At 46.1% G+C, this 17,986-nt stretch overlaps 1 protein-coding gene and 1 long non-coding RNA gene across 2 annotated transcripts in view; one reads left to right on the plus strand and one right to left on the minus strand.

The window, feature by feature from the left end:
* The first annotated feature begins 2,424 nt into the window (after positions 1 to 2,424).
* The window catches only part of KCTD1 (potassium channel tetramerization domain containing 1), a 183,895-nt gene continuing 168,333 nt past the window's right edge, over positions 2,425 to 17,986 (plus strand). The window contains exon 1 of the mRNA XM_038543619.1: positions 2,425 to 2,556. Within this exon, the coding sequence (XP_038399547.1) occupies positions 2,548 to 2,556 (9 nt within the window). The 5' untranslated portion in view covers positions 2,425 to 2,547. The remainder of the gene's footprint in view (positions 2,557 to 17,986) is intronic.
* On the minus strand, positions 13,070 to 16,030 carry LOC111096790. Its single transcript, XR_005362544.1, has 3 exons — positions 15,197 to 16,030; positions 14,813 to 14,994; positions 13,070 to 13,457 (listed from the first exon to the last, which is right to left on the minus strand). It is a non-coding gene; the product is annotated as an uncharacterized LOC111096790 (long non-coding RNA).

Consider the following 17,986-nt stretch of genomic DNA (forward strand, 5'->3'; position numbering starts at 1 on the left):
CTGCTGAAAATTTTTTGCTGATAGTCTTCAGTTCCTTTAGGTACTGATAAGAAAATTGGCCTCACTGTGTTTAGCCATATTTGCTTTTTTGACTCTAAATAGTATAAGCCATCTTCATTATTCACTTATTCCCAGACCTGGTACTAACTTTGGGTGGTGGGGGATGGAGGGAGGGAGAGTAGTTGTTACAAAAGTTAAATGCCGAAGGACAAGGATGTGCTGCTATCAGAGATATTTAAAAGAACGTGCTAACAGGTTGTTAGGACAAACTCCAGAAAGGGAATTCTGGAAGTATGGTTTTTAAGCCACGTCAGTACAACTTAGAAGGTTGTACACAGTTTCTGAAGGGGTAAGCGCCTTCAGGGAGGCACCACTCACATGGGTGTTAGTCCTGCCTCTGCCAGCCCGGTCTTGGCCTTGTCGCTGACTGCTGTGTGACCCTGGGCAAGCTGCTTCCGTTTCCTCATCTGTAAGATGTTGTGAAGAACTAGATGGAGGGATCTTTCCACAACTGATCTCTCCAGCTCTAACATCCCAGGACAATGACACAAGGTTCTCCGGACTTTAATAAAAGTCATTTCAGGCCACATCTTCAATGTATGTAGTGCCATTTGGGGGCAAGAAGAAAGTTCTTATTCAGTTGGATTTGGGGTTTTGTGAATATTTCAAAAAACATCATTGCAATGAGATATATCAGAGGATATATCTACCTTGTGTGGAGGGGGGAAGAGAAGGAGAATGTGCAAAGAAAGATGTGATTTTGTTTCTTGTTGTTTTGTGAGCCACTCATTTTTTTTCTTCTTGTAGGTCACTGATATTCTCAAACCAGACACCCATGTCTTATGAACTTGTTCTGTAACAAACAAACAAACAAACAAACAAACACTACCAACACCCCTGATTCTCATTATGACATTACTCTCTCGGGTCATTATTATGTGGATCTGACTGATGATCCCTTTAAAAAGCTTGACCCTTCCCTTTTCTGCTGGTACTGCAGCAGTTGCTTACCTCAAAAGAAAGATGATAGTTTAAAAAAGACTTCCTGTGAAATGCTGCCAATTGCAGGTATTCACAGGACATGTCTGGTTCTATTTAGGGTTTTTTTTCTTTCTTTCTTTTTTTAGTATCCTTGGCCTTACAGCCTGGGCTTTTTCATATGAAATGTCAGCAAAGTCTTTGAATTAATGAACTGTGAAGTGCTCAAAAAAAAAAAAATATATATATATATATATACCATTTCAAAAAGTATCCTGTAAGGATAGAACACTAATGAGAGGTGACCCTAGAGTTACGACCAAATATCCCACTCTAACTACAAAGAATTAAGATAACGACTGGCTCAGGCACAATTTCTTTGAACAAAGACCTAGAAAGGAAGGAGATGTGATGAGGAGTGGGGGAGGTCAGAACTAGATTCACAATCTGGGAAAATGTGTTTATGTTAGAGTCTCTTTAGTTCTGTTGAGCACTTCCGTCAAATAATGGAATTATACACAGACACTCCCCCCCCCCCCCATAAAAGGTACCAGGTGGAGGGAAGCTAAGAGAAGGGAGCAGGCGAGATACGTTCAGAAGGTTGATCAAATAAAATCTAAATGATAGGTCTTTGGCTACACCTAATGTAGGTTTTGTTTTATTTTAATTTTGCTATTTTTTTAAAAAGAAATGTGGTATAACTCCTTCAATCTTTTTGCAATTCTGCATGGTTGAACATTTGAAATGAGTTTGTGTATCACCCCCAGGCGCTGATTCAGACTTGATTGGGGCAAAGCAGACTGCATGTGCTTATTTTTATCCACGTCATTTGGGACGTTATGTCGCCAAAGGAACCAAAAAATGTGCCGCTCTGTTGCCAAATTATCACCTATCCTTTGATCAGACAGGGCGGTGATCCTCATCAACAAGTTGTGCGACCTTAGTGTAACAGCAATGTCAGGTCAACTCGAGAAAGTGAAGGGAGAGCCCTAAACACAAATAAAAAGAAACAACCAACAATCCTTATAATTATCATCATCTGCTGCTTTTCCCTCTTTTGGCAAAGAAACACTCCATCCATTTGCAGAAATCGCCCGCGGAAACGTTACATCAAAACTAATCACAACGATTAAAATCAGCTTTTCTGTGCAAGAGGAGGGTAAAAAGCAAGTTGGAGGCTGGAATAAGACTGTTTTTCCACAAAAAAAAAAAAAAAAAAAAACTGGGAAAAAAATTTCCTATATGTATATTTATCTATACGTATACGTAGAGCTTTATTTTTTGCAGGAGATCAATTGTCTGCCCTGTGATCGGTTAATTTGATTTAAGTTTTATTTTGGAGATTGATTTAGACTGGAGGTAGAGGCATGAGCTAATTGTATCCTGATCCTTGCCTTGAGGGGTTTCAAAGCCCTGGAGCAACTCTTCTCTGTATTTTGTTCTGTCTACCTTAGCCAAGCTATTGCATTTCTCTCTGGTGTGGCGAGCCGAGCAGATCGCTGGGAGAGAAATCGGAAAAGGGGGGAGAGGAAAAGGAAAAGGGGACTTGGAGAGAGACTTTGTGCTTCAATGTTTCAGGTAAGATCTGACGGTTCGGGTTTGTTATTATTTGCTAAGGAGGGTATGGCTGGGACTTTGGGCGCAACTCGCTTTTACGCATGTGCCAGGCACGGGGCGAGCGCGGCACACTCGCACACTCGCAGCCCGGCGCGGCGGCTCGGGATCCGCTCGGGATCCGCTCGGGATCCGCTCGGGCCGGCGGCGGGGCCGGGGCTGGGGGTCGCGGCGCTCTTCCCGGGCTCGCGGCGGCGGCGGCGGCGGCGGGCGCGGGCGGGCGCGGGCGGGCGCGGGCGGGCGCGGGCGGGGCGGGGCCGGGGCGGCGGGAGCCCGCGCGCCGGGGCCCGGCTCGGGATCCGGGAGCGGAGCCGCCGCGGCTCTCCGAGCCTGAGCCTGTGCCCGCCGCCCGCCGCCACCCGCCACCCGCTTCGCCGCGGCTTCCCGCCCCGCCCCCGCCCTCCCCGCCGAGCCGCGCGCGTCCCTTTCTTCCCGGCGCCCAGCTCCCAGCGCCCAGCTCCCAGCTCCCAGCTCCGCGCCCGCCCAGCAGCCCCGCCGACAGCCTCCCGCCGCCGCGGCCCGAGCGCCCCCAGCCGAGCGCAGCGCCCGCGGGCTCCCCGGGCTCCGCGCCGCCTCCCGCCCCCCCCCCGCTCGCCCGCGGCCCCGGCGGCGCCCCCGGACGCCCCGCGCAGACGCCATTGTGGCCGCCGAGCGCAGCGCACCCCCGGGCGGGTCGCCCCCCTCCGGCCGCCGCAGGCCCGCGCCGCTCCCCTTTGTGAGCCGCGGCCGGTGCCCGGCTCCGTCCTCCGCGCGTCCGCGGCCGGGCTGAGCCGGATTCGCCGCCTCCGCCCACCCGGGCGCCTTTAAAGCCCCCTCCCGCCCCCTCCCTTCCCGGCCGCCCCCCCTCCCGGGTGCAAACGTTTCATTTATTTTTAAAAAGCTCCCATTCCTCTTCCTCCCCACCTCCTCCCCGGATGAAGGGCACGGCACGTGCTCCGGATCCCGAGTCTCCTCGGGAGGCGGGGACGGGGTCGGGGGACGGGGAGGGGGCGGGGGGCGAGCGCTGCAGGTCATGGCTGTGGCCGGGCCGCGCTCGCCGCCCCTCCGCGGAGCCCGCAGCGCCCGGCCCGGCCCGGCCCGGCCCAGCCGAGCCCGGGCCCGCAGCCTTCCCTCCCCTGCTGGCGCCCGGGGCTCCCTTAAAGGGACAGAGTTTCCAGGCCGCTCCCGTCTCCGCCGCGCGGCGCGGCGCGGGGGGCACAGGGGTGGGCGGGGGGGGGGGATGCAGTTTGGCTCCCTCCTGACCTCTTTCCGCCCCGCGCCGCCGCCCCTCTCTATGGAAATGTGAAGTGTGCTTCCTCTCCCGCCCCCCAGGGGGACCCGGCTGGAAAATAAAGGGTCCGAGCCTCCTGCAAAGAGAACGGAGTCCGGGGGCGCGTTCTGGTGAATTCGCTGCAAAAGTGAGGTCGAGCCCCAAACACGTCCAGGGGAGAGGGAAGCAGCCCCGGGGCGCGGGCAGCCCTTACCTGGACGCGCGCTCCGCCCGGCCGCCCGACTCCCGAAACTTCCTAGCCTGAGCGGGTCGGCAGCGCCCGCCTTTGTGCTTCCGAGCACTCGCGCTCGCGCTCGCACTGTCGTGGAAATGATGTTCTGGTATCAAAACGGTTTCACCGTGACTGTGCTTCGGGGGCCGGCTGGGCGGGAGCCAACTAAGTTAGCAAAGTTGCAAATGGGGCTGCGGGCCCTGTGCGTGGGGAGCGGCTCGCGGGAACTGTCCAGTGCTCCCCGTGGCACCGGCCTCCGCGTACGAGCCGCACCGCAGCAGGCAGCAGTAATTGGGTACAAATGCTGCATTCCCTTTTAGATCATAGAGAACCGGCGGCTGCTTTCAAGCAAATCCTTGACGTGTGTGTGTGTGTGTGTGTGTGTGTGTGTGTGTGTGTGTGTGTGTGTCCTTGCTGCGACTGGGAGAGACATAACAGTTTAACATACTCATTCTTTAAGAAACGTTTGCCTTCTGTTTTCAATCAACTAAGCTGGCAGCTAGAGATACAAGTTTATTTGAGAATACCCTCTGGGTACCAAGCATGCTTGGATTGTTTTAGCAAATTAAAAATGAGCAAAATGCTTTTACCTTCTCAGCAGTAGACTCCTTAAGAGACCTCCTGTTTTGTGTGTATGTGTGTTTTTTTGAGAAACATCTTCTGCGTTTATCTCAAATGTGTTTTTAATGTGGAAGAGGAGAAAATAAAGGATTTGTAAAGGCTGAGCCTGATGCCCTAGCATGATTCATTAAATCTGATTTTACATCAAGGAATTTACCTGCGTCGGTGGGAATCTGTGGCACCTAATAGCTAACCTACTTGGTTGAATTTGAAATCGTAGTGGATCCGTTTGTCTCCTGGATAATGGGCAATGTGCCCATCTATCCCTCGTGTTTATATTTGTGTGGCATTTGGCTTACCATGAGGGGCTGGTGTTCAGGAGACCGCACACTGGCTGCAACAATTTGGCACGGGAGTCCTGCTGCTGCTTGAATGCAAAGAATTGTTAGCGATTGTTATGATGACAGTAGGTTTAATGTTTACTAATTAGGCTGCAGAGGTGGCCATTGAATCTTAAAACTTTGCACCGCCGAGAAAACTTCACCGGTTTAGGCAATGTGTTGATAAAAAGGAAAGTAATGGGAAGAAATTTTGAAATGAATTGAGCGTGAATGATAGTTGGCAAAAAAAAAAAAAAAAAAAAAAATCTCCCACCACAGTATTCAAAATGACTGCAGTGATTTTGCTGTATTAATTATGCCCGAAGCACAATATAAAGTTCTCTAACACACACTAGAGGTCTCTCTTCTAGCTGTAAGATTTTCATGTCTGTAATTCTTTGCCAGGGCTTGCATAGTAGGGGTGCTGGGTGATAGCTTGGTTCATCGTTATTTAAGTAATAGTGATTTACTGACCATCCACATTACTCGGATGTGAGGTATTTATTTTGGAGAATATTCAGTAATTATGGTACAAATTATACTATGTAAGTACTAGGAAAGTAAATGCATTAAGACTTCTACTAGATGATGATGAAAATGTATTATTCCATTTGTTGATTAGCATTATGGGCCTTTTGGCAGGCAGTTATTTATCCAAAGCAATTTGTTTTTAAATGTAAAAGTAATTAGCGAAAGATGTACTGTATCCAAGAACTTTCCGAAAATTAAACTTCCACGTAGCTCTAGGTTTAACAATAAGTTGTTTGCACAGATGCTTTCTTGTCTCCACGTTTTAAAATCATAATGATTGTTTTCTAATTCCAAAATGTGATGTTTTCTGCCCTGATCTTTTCCCTTTACGTCATATTGGAGACATTCGAAGGGTATTTATTTGTGAACCGTCAGTTCATCAAGGCTTTTATTTAGTTGGATCTGAAACTGTATTTCTGAAGCTTCTTTGGGACTGCAGTTTACAGTTTCCCAAGCAAGGAGAGCTCTTATTTTCTCCATCTTTAGGTTGAACCATCTTGGGAAGGAAAATAAAAATTTCGGATGCAAGCACACTTGCTTATTTTAATAGCTTACTCATGCAGAAGTGAGAAACAATTCAATTTTCTTAGGCACCCTGGCTTTTCATTCATAAAAATGTACTAGATGTAAATCACGTTAAGCGTGTTGATGAGTGTGATTTGAGATAACCGTGCAGAAAGCAAAACAGAGAGATTATCCTTTAAGAATAACGAGCCAGTATTCATTAAGTTCATTCACTGCTTCAACAACTGTTTATTTGTGCCTGCTGTATACGGGACACTGTGCTAGACGCTAGAGACACGATGGTGATTTGAAAAAGGCATTCAGAGTCCCAATCTCCCAGAGCTTATGATTCACATAGAGAGACAGACGTTGATCAAACAGTTGAACAACAATTAGGGCTTTGAAGGAAAAGGGACACAGTCAGATTTGTAATTGAAAGGATAATTCTCATGTCACTGTGGGCAGTGAATGGCTGGCACCAAGTGGATGAGGCATAGCCCTTGGAAGGCTCTAACAGTCATCCAGGCAAGAGAAGACCTAGCTGAGGTTCAGGTAGTGGCAGGCGAATCAGACAGATGGAGGGATTCAAGGTGCATTTAGATGATAAAATTGATGGATCGTAGTAAAAGGATTGGTTTATCAGTGAACAAGGGGAGACATGTGGAGAAGATGCCTAGATTTCTGACACATTAACCAAAAAGACACTGGGATTCTGATGACTGGCCAGGTGTTGCACCTTTCACTTCATTTCCAGTAGCCAGAGTGAGGAGCAACAAGGAGCCTCCTTCACATCTCCTGTGATTGCTTTCACAAGGGAAGCCAGAGTGCTTCCCATCTCTCCATTTGTTTGTCAGTAAGTATGGGGGGAGCCTCCACGGTGTGGGCCCTCGTCTCCCTGCTCTTACTTTGTTATCCACGGTGACTTTTCATTTATGAACTAAACTATGATGTTCCGTTTATGCAACTCCAGGTAAGTTGAAATTCAACATTTGAAGAGGCCCGTGTATCACCTTCTGAAAGAAAATCAGGTCTGTGCCTTAGAGTGCAAAGAACTATGTGAAAAATTTCACAAACATGTATTAAATCATTAGGAAACTTCTTTGACCTTGCTTCTTAAAAGCCCATCGACATACACACAATTGGCACAATTATCACAAATCGCTCATCGACAGAGCTTTTAAGGACCTTAACGTAGTAGTGACGTTTGTTTGGTCTGATTGGAGTTCACTGCAGCTCTGCTTTCTCCCCGTAGTTAGAGTTGAGTGCTCGCGTCCCCTCACATGTCCCGAACTTTTTGTACTGATCCTTGGCTACTGTTGTCTCAATACAACACTCCTCTACTTAAGTGGATGCTGTGGTATATCTAATATCTTTTTTTTTAAGAAGTATGCTTTTTTTAAAAAAAGATTTTATTTATTTATTTGAGAGAGAGAATTAGCAAGGTGAAGGACCGAGGGAGAAGCAGACTCCCCACTAAGCAGGAGCCCAATGACCCTGAGACCGTGGTCTGAGCTGAAGGCAGCTGGTCAACCAACTGAGCCACCCACGTGCCCCGGTACTTCTAATATCTTGTCCATTCCTTCCATTCGTTCTTATTTCTCTAAAACGCGTTCCCTCACATCGTGCTTCACAAGCACATGTAACAATCAAGAGATAGTGTTTTGCCCAATATGTTATTCACCCCCAAAATAACATTGGCTGATAAACGGTTAATTTTAAAATAACCTTAAAATTAGGTATTCGGTTTTTCTTTCAACATCAGAAAGTATTAGAAAGAGAATTTCAGTAAAAGAAATCTGCCATGAATGCTTATGATCACTTTCTTTTCCTCTTGCTGGTTGTACTCCTTCCAGGAGATTCCAGGTTGGAGCTCCTTCCAAGAAATTTGAGTTTCACTTATTTCCAGGAAACAATTAGAAAATCACTCTCTGTGTAGGAGTTTGATACACAAATGCAATTCCATGGGACGCTTCCCCCCACCCACGATTCTCAGGTAGGTGGCCCCGAGAGCAGGCTCTGTTTGGAAAAACATCTTCATTTCAACCAACTCACTGGGGGATGCATTTCTTGTATAAATATGGGAATGACAATATCTCTCCAACCTGCCTTATAGGATCGTGGAGGCAAAATATGAGTATGTATAGCAAACTGATGTGTAAATAAGTAGCATCAAGAAAACCTAAAGGGCATTTTTTGTCTGAAGGATCCATCCGAATTCTGGCCCCTTGCTGCAAGTAGCAGAGGGCAATCTGGACTCCATCACTAAACCCCCAAAACAACGCAGTGAGGCAACCCCATCTTACAGGTGAAAGAACTAAGGAATAGAAAGATGGTGACTTGTGTGAGGTCGAAGGTTGGGCTAGTGGCACAGCAGAGATTCTAGCCCAGCAGGCTGACTACAAACCCCTACCCACCATGAGCCGCTCTGCTGTCCCATCTATACTTCTAGTTTTCTGTCCAGTGGATTCTATTTGAGCATTTTTCATAGGCACCTGGCACAGGGTGCTTCTCTTCTCTGCCACCAGCTTCCATCCATCCTCTCCTCTCTCATCTGCCCCCACCCCCTCCCCAGTATCTCCTCACCAGCACCTGCATCCCACTCTTAACACTCTCCAGAGAACAAATGAGAAGTAATTTGAGGTTGCTGTGATCATACATCTGAACCGCTTCCTAGCTTGTGCTGAGCAAATCATTCACTCTCACATATCTGTCGTGCTGACCAAAATGGGGATTCATTTTCCACCCAGTGAGAATGGACAAGAATTCAGGTCTTGATGCCCACACGGAGGCTGCTGTTAAGAACTGAAGAGAATGTGAACTAGATAGATTTCAAATGCTTGCTAGAGGGAGGGATAGTCTTCTTAATCCATCTTCCCAAAGCTTCTGCTGCTACATTACCTGGTGTTGTGTAGCACTTTCTCTTTGCTGGAAATCTGTAGCTAATGGAACAGAAAATGTGTGTCAAATGGAAGACCCAGACTCTCTTCTTGGGGGGAAAAGACATCTACATTGTTCCATGGCATCAACGCTTTTCTCCTCCACCCACCCACTCCCACTGCCCACATCCAAATCCCACTCCCACTCTTCCTAACTGATTATTAAGTTGGGTAAATTACTTAATCTCCCTAAGCTTCAATTTTCGGAACTGTAAAGGACCACACTAATAGTCACTAGAAATGAGTTAATAGTATAAGCTATTTGTAAATGAAATAATATACGATCATTGTCAATGAGATAATAATAAATCCTAGGGTAGTTCTGAGGATTGGATGAGATGTGATGGAATGCAAATATGCCTGGCACATAGGAAGCACTTGGAAAATGTCCATTTAATATCATTCCACAGGGACTATGCTTATTCCTCTTTGCTTCCTTAGTTCCTAATATGTGCCTGGCATACAGGCTAAGTGCTCAAAAAGTAATTGTTGGATTCATGAATACGGAATTTCGGAGAACACAAGAATAAAGCCAGATGGTGATTTCACTTCCCCGTAAGTACTTTTTGCCATTGACAAGAAGGTCCAAGCTCTGCCAGATGCCCTTGCTGGATAATTATGGGCTTATTCTAACCAATTAGATCAACCATTTGGGAACAGACTAAATTTCATCTGGGGTGACTATTAACGCTGGAGAGGCGTTGCTTCAAAGATGTCATCAGCTTACCTTCTGATTACTCACCTGATAGTCCTTCTGTGCACAGCTGTCATGAGATTTACAAAATCTGAAGACGTTTAGAACAGATGCCATGAAATGATGAAACCCTGGGTTCTGGACCCATCATGGGAATCCGTGAGTTTGCTTATTACAGGGCAAAGAAACGTCGGAGCAGGTCTGATACCCATTCCATCCAGCAGATGGCAGTGGTATACACTCACAAGCAAATTCTTGGACTGGCCTCTGGTCTTACTTCCTCACCATTGCCCCACCCTCGGTGGCAAAGAAAGTCTGAGCCAGCTTTGAAAAAACCTCCCTTGGCTCCTTGGCAGCGACTACCGGGGACCGAGACTCGGCGGGGGCAGGTGGAAGAAGCCACAGGTCAGAGTCACCTGTGCCGTGGACCAGAGAGGGGAGAGAAAGCAGGCACTGGGGCCTGTTCGAATCCACTCACTGCCAAGTTTCCCAGAGACAAGTAAGAGTTCTGTTTTCCTCTGCGTTTAAGCAAATCGATACAAGACAGTGCTGTCAACCTCTCACATGTAGGATGCTAGCACATGCTGTGGGCTGAGAGCATCTGGGTGCCCAATTAGTAATCAGAGATATTGGAGAAGATGATGAGCCACCTTAGGCAGGCATGTGCCACCGGCGAATGGAACAGTCATATGCAACTGGAGACCCCCGGGGAACTCTCTCATGAGGGGTAGTGAGATAGATGAGCTGGGTCTTCAAGTCGCTCAGAACCGTGAACCCGTGTTAGCCGTGTGACCCTGAACGTTGGCTTCATGTTACAACCACCTCCGAGGGGTGACACGAGTACAGTGCCGTCTCTGTGCCAGGCTGTTTTCCAAAGACTTTGTAATAAAGTGTTGAATCAAATCTTCATTCATCACCCAAGGGGGTGGTACTATTGGAATCCCCACTTTTAAATGAGAAAATCAGGGGCACCCATGTGGGTCAGTGGTTGAGCTTCTACCTTTGGCTCAGGTTGTGATCCCAGGGGTCCTGGGATTGAGTCCTGCATGGGGCTTCCCCGCAAGGAGCCTGCTTCTCCCTCTGCCTATGTCTCTGCCTCTCTCTGTGTGTCTCTCATGAATCAATAAATACAGCCTTCAAAAAAAAAAAGTGAGGAAATGAAGGCCCAGAGAGATTAAGTAACTTTTCCAGGATCACATACTGGTGAATGATCAAACCAGGATTTGGACAACATGCTCAGGCTTCTGTGTCTGTGCTCTTCAATGCCAGGCACTGCTGCCATTTATTAATAATGACTGTTACTACTAGCTAATAATTATTAAGCATTTTTCTTGTGCTAGAAGCTTCACATGTTAGCTCCTCTACTCCTCTCAGCCACCTATAAGGTGGGTGTCATTGACTTCCCCATTTATCAAACGAAGAAAAGAAATACTCACTCCGTGCCCTGCTCTGTAAGAAACACAGGAAACCAAATTAATGGGGAGACTGTAATATACTACAGTGCTAGATGGTGGCTCCCCCTGTAACTGCTAGAGTGATTTAGAGATAAGAGAAATCAATAGTGAGAGAATACAGGGATTTTGTTCAACGGTGTAAGAGAAGGCACATGAAGAAAATGTGCAGTGTCTTATCTGATCCTTCACAATTTCCATCAGGGCCCTTAGATATTTATAACCTCAGAACCATTTTTGAGAAATGGTGTGTAGCCCACAAAGATGGGGGTTGGTCCCATTTCTTTTCAGCACTGCCTTCCTCTCTAGAGTCATTGCTCATCATTTTTTGAGGAGGTAGGATGATCCAGGTGCTTTGCCAGATGGCCATTGCCTTCCTCAGTACATAGGGCCTAGCTCTTAGCCAGCGCAGTTACCCATGCGTTCCAGGTGAAAGAAATTCACCTGCTATATGAACTAACTCAGCCTCTCTCTGATCAGAAATGCCATTCCAACTCTGAGGACAAAAGACAGGGTTTAGAATCTGCAGTCTAATGACTTTAAACCCGACTTCTCTGCAGTATGCCTGAATGAAGTTTGGGAGAATAGATAATTCTCCAAACAAGGGACAAAATTTCAGAAGGAAGCCTTCCTCAGTGCTGACAATACTGTGGAATCACTACATGACTCAAAGACCTAAAGCATCAAGAAATGGATCACTCTAAGGTTGCACAAATTAAACAAGCTAAGAGCTGGAGGTGGTTTTCCATAGGAAATACAGATCTTAATTTAGACCTACCTCCAGTGTGACTCATCCCCACGTGGTAGAAGGAGCCATGGGAGTTCATGACCAATGGAGTCACAGGGGGCCTCCCAGTCATGGATATTGCTGGGCAATGAACTAGGGCCAAGTAAGTGAAAGACAGAATGGAAGTTCTACAGATTTCTACCTTAAGAAATCAAAGACATTTCCAAAAAAAAAAAAAAAAAAAAGAAGAAGAAGAAAAGAAATCAGAGACATTTCTTATCATTTTTTTCTTCCAATTAAGCCTTTGTGCTCATGCAAATCTTTGAACAATGTTATTCTTTCATTTCTGATATGTCTTTATGTCTAAATGCATTAGAAACTAAGACTATTTCTAGCTAAAGCACTTTAAAAAGCTCAATCGTTTAGCTCTGCATAATTGTTCCAGGGGCCTTCTTTGTTTCTTTTTCCCTCTTAAGGAAAATTCTGTGTCAAAATGCATTTTAAGATATGGACTTAGATTCAAATTTTACTTTGGAAACCTGCAGAGACTGCTTTGAGTCACACTTTTTTTTTCATTGTATCATTGAAGCATTCATATATCTGAGTTATTTTTTGACAGCTCTTTTGCAAACTACAAATATATGGTAAACAAACGCCTTTCCAAATTATTCTGCTAAGGAATAGAACAGATACACTTTTTAACACTTGAAAATTATGCCTTCTGATAAATTTGTGCTAACCCAATAATCGTTTATTATAGAAGTAGATAAAGTGCTCCTGAGCTGATTGATTTATAAAGCTCTTTGCAAATAATTGCTTTTAAATCTGTTTTTAAATATGAGTTTAGATAGCCAGACATGTAATACAGATACTTACAGCCAGTTTTTTTGTTACTTAAGAGGTGATGGTATAGTTTCCATGTCATCTATCTTCTCTTCTTTCCATTGCTGTCTACCTTTTGGCCTCATAATTACTCTTTGATAACCTCAGTCAAAAGATTGATGGAAAGGGGGAAGAAAGGAAATCATTTTCAAATCCATTTGTCTTTCTTCCCCTCTCCCTTCTCAACAACCTGATAAAGTGCATTGGAAAAAAAGTCAGCTCTTGATTCATGCTAACAGAGGGCCATAACAAGATGAATAATCCAAAGGAATAGGCAATCCCAAGTCATTTGTATTCAAATCTTGATGTGATTTATTAATTAGGCTAGTATTAAATTTTGTCTTAATTTGCACATTACAATCGGAAGCACATTTTTCTTCTCCCTTTCAACTCTTGCAGTCATATTATATGACCTTAGTATTAACACGAATGACTCCTCTGACCCCTTAACGAATAGTCTTTCCCAGATTTGGGAAATTGGTCTTCTCTAAAGTATTGCCTAGCTTCGTGGTTCTGGACTTTACTATGCATCACAATTGCCCAGAGAGCTTGTTTAAACAGGGTCTTGCCTCCACCCCAACTTTCTGATAAGATTGGTCTGGGATAGGAGCTGAGGGTGTGCATTTCCAACAGGTCCCCAATGAATGCTGGTGGCTGTCCCAGGGACCATACTGTGAGAACCTCTGTTCTCAGGGAACAGTAGGCCATAAGGATGTTCCTGGAGAGAAATAAGGATTCATCAGTCAAGTAGATTTGGGAAGCATTATACTTTTCTTTGAAGTCTTCTTAAGTATTTCAAAAATTTGTAGAAATCCTGCAATACATCAATCAGTTTTCTAACTTGTATTTCCTAAACATCATTGACCACAGAACCCTTTGTTCTGGTAAGACCATCAACTGTGGGAATTCCTGCTCCAGGAACACATTAGGAAGGGCTGCCCTAAAAAAAAAAAAAAAAAAAAAAAGGAAGGAAGGACTGCCCTGCTTCATGGTGCCTTGATGGGCTAAACTTCAGCCCACCCCACCCCCACCTCCTGTGGTGTTGGCAGCCTCCTGTAGTCACACGCTGGACATTTTCATCACAAGGCACCTTACCGACTCAGCAAACCTTGGCTCTTGCCTCCTCCTTTTGACCAGAGTATCTCATTCTCCTATTAGATCCTACCAAAACCTGCTTTTTGAGCCTTGCTTCTGCTTCTTCTCTTCTTACCTCTCTGATCCTCCCTCCCTGCCTGCCTGCCTGTCTTCCTGGTCATCTCTATCTCCTTTTCAGCTTGTGCTCATTACACAGCGCACTCACTAACACCCTCAAATGTCTCCTTTGTGTGGCCCCTCTGTCATCCCCACCTTGCCAGTGCAAGTCCTGGATGACTTTTCTCCTTCTACACTTTGCGTCTTGGGAGCCTGAGTGACACGGGGTGGGGGGAGGTCACATGATTCTTCTCATTGATGCCATTGCAAAGTCATTTCATCCTTGCAGCCCACAGCCCACCAAGAGACTTCCTTGGTTTTTACTGTGCCAGGCACTCACTACCCCAAGCCCCAGAAATAGCAACACACAAGGACAAAAAATCCAGGGTCTCCTGGAGTTTACATCCAAGAAGGTAGGGGGTGGAATGAGAACTTAATCAGATACAGTTAAGTGCTATTCAGAAAATTAAAACAGTGTGGTCAGGCGAGACCTCCGTAAGGAGATGACGTTAGTGCTGCTGTCTGCATGACAATCATGGTAGCCCACCTCTCTAGAACCTTGATACCGCATGGCAGCCCCCGGTTTATTTCTTATCTCATTCCCCCCAGAGGTTTTTCTGGATCTTTTTTTGCTGTTCTCAAATTCCAAGCCCATTCCCTCTTATCAGATAAACTGGCCTCGGAATTTACTGAGAAGTCGTCTACTCTCTCCACTTTCCTGACACCAAAAATCCTACCCATAGCTCCCACGAGTCCTCTCTGCCTTTCCTGCTCTCACTGGCCCCTTCCCCATAGCCTATAGCCATTTGCCAAAAAATCTGCTTGTGTGTACCACCCCGGCGCCCCCTGCACCCAAATTCATGGGTTTAAGCCCTAACTAACCCTGAGTGTGACTGAATTTGGAGTAGGGCCTTTCTGGAAGTAACTAAAGGTTAAATGAGGTCAGAAGGATACAGCCCCGATCCAGCAGATCCAGCAAGATGACTTTCTTCAGAAGAAGAGACCCTCTTGCAGCCATCCACGAGCCAGGAAGAGAACTCTCACCAGAAGCCGAATCCGTCAACCTCCAGAACGAAAAGAAATAAGTTTAGCTGTTTTTTAAAACTACCTCATCTATGGTATTTTGTTATAGCAGCCGGAGCTGACTAAGACAGGAACCAGAAAACTCCTCCGCCTCATGCCCACTGGCTTTCCTCCCCCCACCAGTCTGGTGTTTCATGCCTCGCCGCCTCCTCCCTCCCTCGTAGGTCATCCTTCTCGAATCACCTTTTATTTTAGAGTGTGTTCTTGTGCCTTTTCAAAATGGAACAGCACTGCAAAACCTAAGGATGTTTTTGAAAGGCTTTATTTTTAAATTCTGGGATCGAGATCTGTGCAGTCTTCCATCGTGTCACGCCACTTCATGGACCTTAGACACCAAATTCAATCTCTCCTTGTCCCCACATCCAATCACATCACTCGGCGAAGTTCCCTTTTCTTTATTTCCTCAACTGGATGTTTTTTCAGACAATTTAGAGAAATAGGGAAATGTTCTATTTTGTATTTCTCAACATCCACACCATTGGCTTTCTACCTCTTTCCAATTAGAATGGTAATCGCCCTAAGCAGGAGTGGAAGTTTAAGAAGCAAGACTGGGAAGATGGGCGATTCTTTTTAAGGAAACTTTCCCTCCTAGATTCTGTCTTCTCTGGTTAATTTAATTAGAATCCCATCAAGCATTGCTTATCCAGTGGCATATTGTCACAGACACCTGCTCCACAGGCACTGGATCTCCAGGGGAAGGTCAAGTGTCATTGCTTCCCCAGATTCCCTGTAGCATCCAGACCCCAGTCACTCTCTGTGAAGAGGGGTGATAAGAGATAGAGATGAGATAAGGCAGGTCGATTCACTTCACTGCCGCCATGGATTTTCTCCAAAGTTTTTGTGCCAATTGTAGAAATTTTCTGGGTCTACTCTCATCTCACCCCTATAGTGGAAGCCAAGAATTCATAGCCAGCACTGCAGTGATTTAAGAGCAACTCCAAGATTCCACAGCTTGTGGAAGGGTAGCAGGCAGAGAAGGGAGGACTGAATGAAGCAATGTCTGTAAAGCACTTTGCATAGTGCCTGCCATGTAGCAAGTGCTGAGAAAATGGTGGTGATTATTATCCATGCCGTCGTCATCATAATCACTGCCATGGCTCATCCCATACACACACGCACATGTATACACATATACACTTGCATATACGTGAGGGTTCTTTCCAGCTCTACGTGGAACTTAGGAGGATTGGAAGAACTCAAGGTAAAGTTGTGCAGTTCTTGGTGGAGATCCAACACCTGCCATTACAGTTGCCTAGAAGACTGGCAGAGTCACTGAATTCCTGCTGCAAGAAACGCATGGAGCAGACTATACCTGTCTCAGCCCCATCAGATTAGTCAATACTTAAAAACAGCTAAATGTTTAGACAAGCATGGCAGGCCAGAAAGAGTGCACTATGGGTTCAAGGAGGAGGGGTTGTCATAATTGGGAGTGAGGGACGTCTGCAATAGAGACCAATGCAGAAGTGAGGACAGGGTAAAGGAACAAAAGATGTGTGTCAGCTCCCAGGCTGCCTGTGGAATGTTTGAGGAGCAAAATGCCAAGAGAACAGGGAAGAAGATGCCATGGAAAGAATTCACAAGGCTGTGACTGAGCTAAAAAGGGTAGAGGAGCTCCTGATGTAAAGAAAGTGTATTTTTAAAAATCTAAACTGTACAAGTAGATAATAGATTCTATTCTATGAGTTATAAGCAACCAATTAATCAGCACTTTGTCATCTGTCACTGTGGGGTTCCAAGGAAGGCAGAGTCCCTGCCCCAGATGCCTGGAATCTTGGGAGAAAACAAGATAAGTGATGGTGGGGAGTGCGGGTGGTAAACAGAGAGCTGGAGGCCCAGTGGTGAGCAGTTGGGAAAGCTTGCTGAAGGAAGTGAGGGTGTAAGCTGATCTTAGAGAAACAGAGGCACAGCACTCCAGGTTGGGACAATGAAGGTGACCAGTGAAGCAGAGGTGAACATGCAAAAATGGATTTGAAAGGTGGGTGAGAAATGACCCCACAGAAAAAAGAGTTTGGGGAGAAGAGCATTGAGTCCAGCAGCCTCCTCCTGATCCCATCCTATCCAGCTCTATGATCTTTGTGTGTTGGCCACTCTCGAGTCCAGCCATCCGACTCTGCCGTCCTGTGTGATGTGTCCCTAAACTTCCTCTGCTGTTTCTTCTTTTAAACATTCCATCCATTCTTCCCAGGCAACCTCTGTGTCCCTAGACTTCAGTATGAACAATGCAGCCAACTCCACTGTTTTCCACCTGTATGTGTCTAACTGCCTAGTGAACATGTCCAGCTGGCAGGTAGCGGTCTCTCATGAGGCCCCAAAGGAACTCATCCCCTCCTGGTCCCCCTAACTTTCCTCTTTCCTGTGACAGCTTTACCACTCACCGAGGTGCTCCATAAAGAATCCTCAGGATTTCCTTCACCACTCCCTTTCCCTCAACTACCTCCTCAACACACACACGTATATGCGCACACATGGGCACACACATGCACACATACACACTCTCAGGGGCACACACACTTAGTCATTGTCTGTTATTTCCATCTCCAAAAGGTCAGCATACTCATCACTTCCTCCCCACCCCCAGGCTCACCACTGAACCTCATCCATCTCTTTCTTGTGGCAGCTCACTTGTCTTACCCAGCACACTTTCTGAATTACCCCCCACCTACACAGCTCCTTCATGCACCCACCAAATTTTTTTTAAACTCCAATGAGAAAATTGGGATGCCGACTCCATTTTAAGCAAAGATTTTACATTTCTCTATGTATATGTGCATTTGTGTTGACTGACTGCCGAGCAGCAACATGACCTAGGGGTTCAGAGCCCGTTGTCTGGTCCAAAGCCCAGCTCTGCCACTTACCACTTACTGTACCCAGAGAAGTTTCCTAATATTTCCCCATCTCTAAATGCAAATAATTATTTTGTCTACAACACAGGGCTGTTGTGAGAATTGAATGAGGAGAGCTCTCATAACAACA

The sequence above is a fragment of the Canis lupus genome, chromosome 7 (assembly GCF_011100685.1).
Source record: "Canis lupus familiaris isolate Mischka breed German Shepherd chromosome 7, alternate assembly UU_Cfam_GSD_1.0, whole genome shotgun sequence".
Classification (NCBI taxonomy): Eukaryota; Metazoa; Chordata; class Mammalia; order Carnivora; family Canidae; genus Canis; species Canis lupus.